Source organism: Wyeomyia smithii, chromosome 2, assembly GCF_029784165.1.
Source record: "Wyeomyia smithii strain HCP4-BCI-WySm-NY-G18 chromosome 2, ASM2978416v1, whole genome shotgun sequence".
Lineage (NCBI taxonomy): Eukaryota > Metazoa > Arthropoda > Insecta > Diptera > Culicidae > Wyeomyia > Wyeomyia smithii.
In genome coordinates this window covers 200,812,157-200,823,263 of record NC_073695.1, presented here as the reverse complement: position 1 = coordinate 200,823,263, position 11,107 = coordinate 200,812,157, and the positions used below count along the sequence as shown (strand labels likewise).

The window sequence follows — 11,107 nt, the reverse complement described above, 5'->3', positions numbered from 1 at the left end:
GAAAGCCTCAAAAAAATTCCAAATTTATAGTTGGCTCCCGTTATAGTCGAATGCAGTAGTTCACATTTTAAGAGTAATTTATTTATATTGACAAACCCCTTTACGAATACGTATCATAACCAATTCTATAAATTTTGTTTTACTTTCAAGAACTCCGTTTACCACCGGTGTGGTCACTTGACACTGAATGACCTCACCGTTGATATTAATGCCACAAGTGACGAAGCTAGCTTTAATCAGATTTACGTAGCTACGAGATAACAGATATATTTACAGTTACAGAGGGTAATATTGTCTTAGATAAAGTTATTTCTACTGCAAAATTAGTTTAACAAGCCCCGCTGTTATACCCTGTAATGTTGTAAACAATTAACGTAGCCTGCGATAATCGCTGGACTTAGCCGATTATTGTTATCTGCCTTAAAACCTTATAAGATGCGAAATTAGGCCTTAATGAGTTTTGATTGCTTGCCTATAAAACTGAACTCAACACTTCGATTCTGTCGTTCATCACATATTGTTGGAAAATGAAAATTCTACAGCTTCTGACCTTGTTTACGTTCGTTTTTCTCTGCAATAGTGCTCCTTCGCTGAGACTTTCAGAAAACGCAGTTGAGAATGGTAATAATACGCTTCAAAATAATAGTGCATCAATTTCAAGAAAACTTAAAATAATTTCAAATTCTAGTCGCTCGACTACGTCATCTACGCCCGGATGAACTGGCTGAAGAGTTGAGTGGTGAGTTCGAGGGGGACATGATACTAACCGCAGAACAGTACGTCGACATCTATCGCAAAAATGGCATGTTGGCGGAAAAATATCGCTGGCCCTCGAACACGTTGTTGTACGAGATTGAAGAGGGATGGTTCGAGCAGGATCAGATCGATTACATCCACCAGGCAATGCAGATCATTGAGGATGCAACCTGTTTGCGGTTCAAAGTACGCGATGATTACGACAATCCCAGCTTTATCAATATCCATGGCGATAGTACTGGATGTTCTGCCACTGTAGGTCATAGCGGAGAAGGCCAACATGTAAAGCTGAAACCGTATCCAGTCGGCAAAGGATGCTTCCGGCTTGGATCCATCGTACATGAGTTGATTCATGCTGTCGGATTTAGGCACATGCAGAATACACACAATCGCGATGAATACGTTCAAATCATGTGGGAAAATATCGAACCAGGAAAGGAGAAAAACTTTTACCTATACGGTCCGGAGAAAGTAGACAACTTTGGGGAGGAATATGATTATGGGAGTATAATGCACTACAGTGTAACGTCGTTCAGCATAAACGGGGAGAAAACAATTGTACCGTTGCAAGTAAGTCATGCTAAATCCTTATGGTTATATAATTCTATAGTAATCGTGGCTTGTAATTGTGCTTTTTAGGAAACGGACCAGGAGATTGGCCAGCGTGATGGAATGAGTGAAAGTGATATCCTTAAAATAAATAGAATGTATGGATGTTAGGTAAAAAAATGTGTACACAGTTACACAGTGGATTGAAGAAAAGCTAGCATTGAAACACGTCTTGTCAAAACAAGAAGTGAGTAAGTGAGAAGCATGAAATGAAATGAAGAAAATAAATAAAAGTTTTTGAGCTTATACGGAAAGAGATTAGATACTGTTCTGCTCCTTTTGACCACCCCTTCCCCTCCATACCTAAATCCGGGCTGCGTGTCAAGTCCTTAAAAATACATATTCGTCAATTTCCGAGAAACCGGAGGAACAGGTAATAGTCACTGGAGGGCAGAACACGGCGAATACGGAGGATGGTGAACTTGTTTATCGCGAGCAGAATGAGCGGAATCGTTGTCTTGGTGAAAAAGGCCCTTTTTTCTTCGCCATATACCGTTGGCGTTGTTTGCCTTGATTTCAACGTCCAATCGATTGAATAATGTGTAAAAATATAGTTTATTGATGTTTTACCATGTTCAAGAAAAGCGATGCATACTAAAAACACACTTCGGATAACATTCACCTGCTTCACCCCGTTAATAATTTATGGAAATTGGACGATTCTTTTTTTTTTCCTGTGTGGGCTCATCACTGCGACCAGAGATTAGATCTATTGTGATATTGCCCAAGTGTTTTCTGTACTCCGCACTTCATATTATTGGTAGTATCACTATTGATAGTAAGTGATACGCTTATCATTCATATCCGTGCTTGTGTGTAAACCTTTCCGTTTCAAGCTTACTACTCTACTATACCGAGCCTCTGTCCCTCCTAACAATATCGCCTAATTACAATTCCCTGGAGAGAACTTTCATACGTTACTCATACCAGTTTTATTATAACAGGAACTTATTTTTGTTAGAAAGAGAGTCAACAGAGGTACTGTAGAATTTAGATTGAAGGAAAGGTACTTGGTGAGAAGCCTGAGAATAAACCCATGCTAAAGTCCTTTGGCAACCAAATGGCCTGATTCTACTAAGATTCGAACCCACGACCATCCGCTTACCAAGGCGGACTCTGTAACCTTGCGGCTACGGAGCTTCCCTAAAAAATTGGACGTATCTGAAAGTTTAGAAATCTACAAACATCCATCCACACTGCTCAATAAAGACGTGGGTAATCATTTTTCATGGCTTTTCAAAATCCTACCTAAAAACCCTGGATCCAGTTCAGGACAAAAAACAACCACACCATATGACTACCTAACTTCAATTTAGGCATTTTCCGTCTACCTACTTCTACCTACACGAATATAAGAAGGGGGCTACTCAGTTATGTTCTTCAACAGTCCACATAAGCCCTGATGATGGTTGCATGTAGCAGCCGAAATACGTATCTGCGGACGGTATTCGATCTTTTGTAGTAGAATTAAATGGAAACATAACCTATTCTTAATAACCAATTCCATTTACTAAGACGCTCAGAAAGAAATTTATTTGCCGCTTTTTATGTTTTCATCCACGAATGATTTGATCAACACTTTTCTTTGAGATGCCTACGGTATTTACCATTCCCATAAATTTCATTGTGCGATCATTTAGCATGATTTCGCTTTTTTTTATATTTCCTGTGACATTTGTTTAAAAAATTTACAGCTTGAAAGTAGTACATATAAAATTTAGATTGTTTACGCAAACTTGACAGCGCTTTATTATTTGGAAACAGGTTTATTTTGTCTTTTTTTTTTCCGGAGAGCATAGACGCGTGTGGATGGGTGAGTTTCGCTCATCTAAGGGGTTTCAGAGTGTAGTGACTTCGCGGGGTGTACCCAGATATTTTGTCATGTCTCACGGTGACCGTTTAGCCGGAGACTGCCCGCTCGTTTCTTTAATATAAGCACGTCGCAAACCGGAGTACGTTGCGCTTGATCGATAAATATCGTGATTGATCTAATGATTACGCGATGCCGATCTTGCTGCAGGTTGTGCATGGTTTTCGCTCACGCCGCGCGGATCGATTCGCGGTATTTGACAAGAAAGATACTCATCGTTCGTCTTCGTAATGAGTTAACTTCGCTCGCAATAGACGGATTTCATCCCAAATCGTTTCAAGGATTGGCAGCACCCTCTCCGAATTGGTTGAAACTTTTTGGTTGTGAAGACATCACCTAATTAAGCATCTCTGCATACTTACTTTTTACAAAATTAGTCTAGACTGTCTTCTGAAAAGGGCGAAACTTTTTTTGTCGATTTTTTGTGAATCAATATAATTCAAAAACGGTAAATTCTACAAAAAAGTGTTGTATAAGTAACTTTTGGGAAATTGTCTGAATTTTCATAAAAAAATATGGGAAAAATTATATATCAAGTCCTACACTGCAGTTTAAACACAAAACATCGATTTAAAAAAAATGATCATCTCCGAATTAGCTAAAAAAATTTTTGGTGAAAGACAACATTGTTGGCTACATCTTGTTCATACATCGCAACTTGAGCATATTTAAGGAAAAAAAGTCATTCTCAAAATTAAAAAAAATTAAAATGCAAACTAAAATTAAGGTACATTATTTTTTCAGTGTAAGATAACCTGACAGAATGAAATACTTGTTATGTTTTGATTATTTTAGTTTTAAACAATTTAAAACAAGTAAAACTCAATGCCTAATTTCAATATATTATGTGTATGCATGTACCTAAAGTTCATTGTATTACAGATGTGAATGCTTCTCACATCTTATGAACCTACCTGATAAATTTACCTATGGAAATGGTGTTAATGTGGAAGAAAAAATCGATTTTTCTACTTTATAATTCAAATGTTTTGTTTTAAAACATAATCACTTAGCATCTATTTCTTACCACTACAAATACAGTAAATATTTTTGGGTCGTCTTCTGAACTAGAATATCTTTTAACTGCACTGTAAAAAAAATTCACGCCGAAGTGAAGTGATTTGCTGTTGAATTCGCTCTACTTGCCGAACATTTCAAAGTGAAAAGAAAATCCTTCGAAACATGTTAATGCAAAGAACGGTGAAATCAACAGCAAATCACTTGATTTTCTGTTGTTATGTTCATCTTTTTTGATATTCTTATGTTTGAGATACAAAATGTTGGTCATTTGGATATTATCTGCTAATCACAATAAATTTAAAAGGTTTCTGTTTATTTTAGATTTTTCAATTTTATTTTATTCTAGGTTTTCAATTTTATTACAAAATGACCACTGTCGCTGTGTCGGTGTATTCGAATTCAGGATCTGTAAAAGAGTTGTTTTATTATTATTTTATTAATATCAAAAATTCAATAGAACTTACTTCCAAACAAATTTTTAATCTCCGGGGAAAATGTGCTACTTGCGCCTTTCGCCATCGCGACTATTTCTGTTTAGTTTTATGTTTTTGACGTTTGTCAATTGGAATCGCAGCTGTAATTCAATTGATTTGAACAGTGGTGCAAATTCAAGAGATATTCATTATAACATGATGGTGATTTCCATTGAACAGTTTTCAACGCAAGATCATTTCATTAGAAAGTGTTAATCATTGTGAAATCAACACTAAATCACTTCAATTTGCAGTGTGACGTGACGAATCGAGTCAAGTGCAAAAACACTTGAAGTAATCGTATCATTTAATTACAGTGTGCTATTTGATTATTACACTGAAAGAAATCGACACGACATTATAAAGTGTTTTGCACTTGAATTCGCCCTACTGGTCAAAACATATAGAATTCATATGCGAAACACTTTAGAATTATTTATCGTGCAACACCTCATTTTCAAAAGGAAAACACTTTCAATTCTTGTGTTATGACATATAGACATAAAGTGTTTTGATTTTGAATCTCAAATGAATGTTAATCGAGCGTCGAATGATTTTTATTCGATTTTGAATTGAAAACAGTTTTTGGAAATGATTGCATATAATGTAACCTTTGTTTTATTTATAAAGTTTAAATTTCACTATAATAATTAATCACCAAAGATAAACTTTCCTTCTCTGTTGAAGAAGCCTGTAAAGCAAACAAAGAATTTAATTAATTTAATTTCATTAATTGATAATTTAGTAAAAAATACTTGCCTCTAGCGTAAAGATGAAAACATCAGAATCTCTGTGATCTTGAGCTAGAAGAACGGAATAAGATTAAAATTCGATCCTTTTACATGACATAAATTACATACCTTGCAAAAAATTTCCGATGTAGTCCGGAAAATCGTCGAATTCCTAAGCCGCATGACACTCACTGACTCTTCTGTCACCATTTTCCTACTTTTCAGCACAAACGGCACTTCATTTGACATATAAATACAAAACATATCAACTGAAAGTGTTTCGCATATGATAATCACTGTGATGAAACAGTGGGGCAGATTCAAGTGCAATTCACTTGAAAGGGATGTTGGAATCATACGTAAATGAAGTGTGGCTCATAGATGTAAGTTGATGTGTGTGACAACTTGAAACGAAAGTGAAAAATGATTTAATTCGATAAGAAAAATTCTTCAAATAACGATGCAGAGTCATTTTCATACCCAAATGATGAAACACTTGGATGGAGAGTGTCCAGTTTTTTCAGTGTACTTAAAGGTACAAAACTATGAAATTTCTGTGTTCCAGGTATAGGTTTTACTTGACTGAATAGTTCTTCTAGTTCCTCTGACATTTTTGTGTAATGTTCTTTGCATATGTAGCAGAAATTTAATTCAGTTATACACTTGTCTGTTTTTTGAACTGCCCAGTCGTAAAGTTCTCTTGGAGTTTTAATAGTATTTCCGTAATCTCGGGCAAGACTTGCTCTCTTTGCCATTCGTTTGAGAGTACCTCCGATTGCGTCACAGGGACCTTTCCCATGTGATGTTGCGAAAAAGTACCACTCTACTTCTAATTTATGCCTTAATTTGAAATCACAAAGGCTCGCAAATTTTTTTTTTTTTTGTTTTTATTATGAGCAGCTGCTCCATCTGACATAAAAATAATTTTTGAGAAAATAATTCAATTTTTGATATGAATAGCTGGGCAGCCACAGTATCATACGTCAAAATTTCTGATATTACAATGAAACATACATTTTCTAATTTACCATCCCTCTTATAATAAATTTCAAATGGATGAATTGTTGCTTGAGAATTATTCCAATGATAACCCTGAGCTGCATTTTGGATAACAAATGAGTAATTTTCCGAAAAGTCGCAAATCACAAGAATTTCACCTTCAGCCAACGAATCTTTTCTGTCCTTAAGAAATGAAGACTGTTTTTTGTAAATGAAGTCATGAGTTATAAGCTTATCAATTTTCTCAACGAAATACGAAATAAATTCGTCAACAGGCTCTTTGAGAGGCATCATTAAAAGACGTTTTTGAACATGTTCTTTTTTGCCATTTCGAAGCTCAGACACAAAATCGTTAGTTCCTGGCATAGGTCGAGAAAATACCTTCCGCATAGATTTTTCAAACGTGCCGAAACAACCGGACAATGCCAAAGTGCATAGTTTCTGTGCGACCATATTGGGTCTGAAGCAAGGTGAAGTGCTACGAATACAGAACAGTAGAACCCTGAGGGTTTCTCTTGTGAAAGTCGTGGATTTAGCATTGGCGCAGCGAATATGCGAGGAACACGACAACAAACACGATATTGCAGTCGATGGTAAAAATTACCCTTTGAGGATCACCCTAGAGGACGGAACAGTGGAAGTGAGGCTTTACGATTTGTCTGAAGATGTGACGGACCAGAAAATTGCTGATTTCTTGAGTAGATACGGTGATGTTATCGCGATACGAGAACAGCAATATGGAGCCGATGTCGACTTTCCCGGCATCTCGAGGGGTATTCGAGTTGCAAAAATGATTGTGAAACGAAACATTGAATCGTGGGTGACCATAGACGGGGAAATAACGCAAGTCGCGTACTATGGGCAGCGCCAGACGTGTCGACATTGCCGCGAGTACATCCATATTGGAGCTACCTGCGTGCAAAATAAAAAAATGCTCGTGCAAAAGTCTTACGCCGATGCTGCAAAACAAATGAGTCCGGCCAGCATCGCTTTGCAGAAAACAAAACAACTCACTCCAGCAGTGAAACATACAAACTCAAATCCAAACCACGCTACGCCTGGTACCAAATCAACCTCTATAAACTCGTCGCCGACGGAAAAAATCACAGGAAGGTTGTGTGCAAAGCCACGACCGCAAGGTTGAAGTAGAATACTTTTACAAGAAAGATAACCCGCTAAGCGCTACCCATTGCTATGCCACAGCTGTGGCCGCTTTCCGCTATCGCTGGCATCCACTGCATTGCTACTGCTGCTGCTAAAGGATGACTGCTGTTGTCGCTGTCTAGAACTATTATGAGCGGCTTCGGCTAAAACAGACTCTTATATAGGCCAAATAGCATGTTTTAAATCGCAAGGTATATGATTCTGTCGACTGTGCTTGGGAAGCAATCATATAACGACCAGTCAGAGGTCGAATTTTTCGTTTTGACAAGGCTTGACTTTTTTCAATAGTACAATAGTTTGAATAATAAAATTACAGTTATCTTCACTTGGGAAGAATCTTAGAAGATTTTGCAATCTATTGCTGCAAGAACGAAGGAAATCCATCGTATACTAACCGATTTATTAGCATTTGAAATTGGACATATTTTTCATTTTTTTTCGATTTTCGATTTTCATTTCACATCCCTATGTAGCCGAACTTCCTGAGAGAAGTATTCTACTTCAAAATGCCGCCGCCGAAACAAATTCCTCACCGGCAACAACAGAAAGCGGTTCATCCACCAATCCTAACAGAACAAAATTTCCCCTCGTTAGCCTCGACTTCGAACCAACCTGTTTACCCAGTCGGCGGGTCGTTGACTTCTCCTGCAGGTCAACAATCCCACGCTGCTGCGGGAATAATACGTAGGACTTATGGTGATGAGACTGATTCGTCCATTGGCTCGTCCAGCTCCAGAAGGCAGCTTCGCACTCGAACTACTGGAAAAAAACCTCGCGTAGAGGACGACGACGACTCGAGAGATGAGAATATTATTTTGTCGTAATGGCTGAGTTCTCCAGTTACAACCTCGCTTCCATCAACATCAACAATATAACAAACGCAACGAAGATCGGCGCACTTCGGAACTTCGTACGAACGCTAGAACTTGACATCGTTTTTCTCCAAGAGGTGGAGAACGAGCAACTCTCCCTCCCCGGCTTTAACGTGATTTGTAATGTGGATCATGCAAGGCGGGGAACGGCAATTGCGCTGGAAGACCACATCAATTTCTCACATGTGGACAAAAGTCTGGATGGCCGCCTCATTGCTCTGCGGGTGCAGAATACGACTTTCTGCAATCTATACGCTCCTTCGGGTACAGCTGCCCGTGCGGAAAGGGAGAGCTTCTTCAACGGCACGATCGCTTACTACCTTCGTCACAATACGCAACACGTCATCCTCGCCGGCGACTTCAACTGCGGGCTTCGCTCGAGCGACTCCACAAGTGCTAATACGAGCCCCGCTCTCCAAGCGACCGAACAGCAGCTCCAACTGCACGATGTGTGGCTGAAACTGTACCCCACAATACACGCTCCTACTTACGTCACACACAACGCTGCTTCCAGACTTGATCGCATGTATGTGAGCACTGGCCTATGCGAGCAGCTACGCAGTGCGGCTACGCATGTATGCTCTTTTACAGACATCTATACATCTGTCTCCCCCACCTCGGCCGTGAACAAGGGCGCGGTTTCTGGTCCCTTCGTCCTCACCTCTTGACAACCGAAAACATCAGCGACTTCCAAACCCGATGGCAATTTTGGACCCGGCAACGAAGAAACCAAAAATAAAATCATTTTTCCGTTGGGAATCCAGCGAAGCATTTAACTTGTTTAATGCTGGACATCAACGGCTATATGCTCAACTAAGGCTCGCATATGACGGTTACTTCCAAAACCCAAACATGTTGGTAACCATAAATCGCATAGAAGCGGAAATGCTCACACTACAACGCCGCTTTGCGCAAAACTTCATTCGAATTAACGAAACATTTGTTGCCGGTGAGAACATCTACACTTTCCAGTTGGGAGATAGACGTCGAAAAAAAACGATCATCACACAGCTGCAAACGGAGAGTGGGGAACAAATTGTGGGATCCCAACCGATCGAACAACACATGCACCAATACTTCCGGGAGCTTTATGCGTCTGGAGAAAGAAGACAGGCAGGAGGGGAAATTTTTGGTACCGACAGAGCAATTCCCGAAGACGACGAAGACAACGCTGCCCTAATGACAGAGATCACAGTCGAAGAAATACAAATGCAATCCGAACGTCGCAAAAGCGAAAATCGCCAGGCATCGATGGGCTGCCGGTAGAATTCTACCTACGGACATTTGACGTCATCTACAGAGAACTCTACTTCGTTATCAATGAAGCGATGACGAATGAGCTACCGTCAGAATTCGCCGATGGTACAATCGTGTTAGTTAAAAAGCGTGGTGGTGATGGGACAGCGAGAGCGTACCGTCCGATGAGCCTGCTCAACGTGGACTACAAGATTCTCGCCCGTGTGATGAAGACCCGATTGGAGCACATTCTCCGGACACACCGAGTGCTGAGCGACGCGCAGAAGTGTGCAAACACCGACCGTTCCATCTTCCAAGCGACGCTTTCTCTATAAGATCGCATGACCCAGCTGATCGCGAGAAAGCAAAGAGGAAAGATGATTTCGTTTGATCTTGATCACGCTTTCGATCGGGTCTCTCATGAGTTCCTGCATCGCACCTTTCTCTCCCTGGGACTGAACCAGGACTTCGTCGGATGGCTGCATTGGTGCTGCCTCGTTCTCTCGTCTGCTAGTCAACGGACACTTGTCACAACCGTTTCGAATCGAACGCTCTGTACGACAGGGAGACCCATTGTCGATGCTGTTGTTTGTTCTCTATCTGCATCCACTACTCACGCGCTTGGAGAAAGTATGTGGTGGAGACCTGTGCGTTGCTTACGCTGATGACGTCACGGTGATCGCTACATCCACACGGACAATCGAACGGCTATATCAGCTGTTCGATAATTTCGAGATCGTATCCGGGGCAAAGTTAAATCGGCAGAAAACGGTGGCAATCGATATTGGATTTATCAATGGGAACCCACTGACGGTACCGGGTCTGCAGACAAATGACACCGTGAAATTGCTGGGGGTAATCTTCACGAACTCAGTGCGAAGCATGGTAAAACTAAACTGGGATGCTTGAGTATCCAGAGTATCGCAACTATTATGGTTGCATAGCATGCGGACCCTTAACCTGCAGCAGAAAGTAATCTTGCTGAACACTTTCATCACGTCAAAGGTGTGGTATCTTTCGTCTGTGATTCCACCACAATGTGCACACACAGCAAAGTTAACAGCGAGAATGGGGATGTTTCTATTTCGTGGGCTGCCAGCACGAGTTCCAATGCACCAGTTGGCGCGTAACAGAAAACAGGGTGGATTAAAACTGCAACTTCCGGCGATCAAATGCAAAGCGCTACTGATCAATCGCCACCTAAGAGATCGAATCCCTTCCTTATTATAACTCCCTTCTAATTCAAAATACCCTTCCTCCGGCGGACCTGCCGTGTCTCAAAATCCTCGCCCAACAGATTCCTTTGCTTCCACAGCAGATCCAACAAAATCCCTCCAGCGATCAAATGCATCGCTACTACTTGGACCAAACCGAAAT

At 40.2% G+C, this 11,107-nt stretch overlaps 1 protein-coding gene across 1 annotated transcript; it reads left to right on the top strand.

Moving 5' to 3' along the window:
* Positions 1-471: 471 nt before the first annotated feature.
* On the top strand, positions 472-1,623 carry LOC129724356 (seminal metalloprotease 1-like). Its single transcript, XM_055679189.1, has 3 exons — positions 472-621; positions 689-1,326; positions 1,396-1,623. Exons 1-3 carry the CDS (start codon positions 528-530, stop codon positions 1,474-1,476), a joined length of 813 nt encoding a protein of 270 aa, XP_055535164.1. The 5' UTR covers positions 472-527; the 3' UTR covers positions 1,477-1,623.
* The last annotated feature ends 9,484 nt before the right edge of the window (positions 1,624-11,107 follow it).

Bases quoted from the DNA above. Each gene is read 5' to 3' on its own strand.
- LOC129724356 (XM_055679189.1), top strand. From the start codon at position 528: ATGAAAATTCTACAGCTTCTGACCTTGTTTACGTTCGTTTTTCTCTGC. The intron at 622-688 runs GTAATAATACGC...TTCAAATTCTAG, and splicing joins AGAAAACGCAGTTGAGAATG to TCGCTCGACTACGTCATCTA. The intron at 1,327-1,395 runs GTAAGTCATGCT...TGTGCTTTTTAG, and splicing joins AAACAATTGTACCGTTGCAA to GAAACGGACCAGGAGATTGG.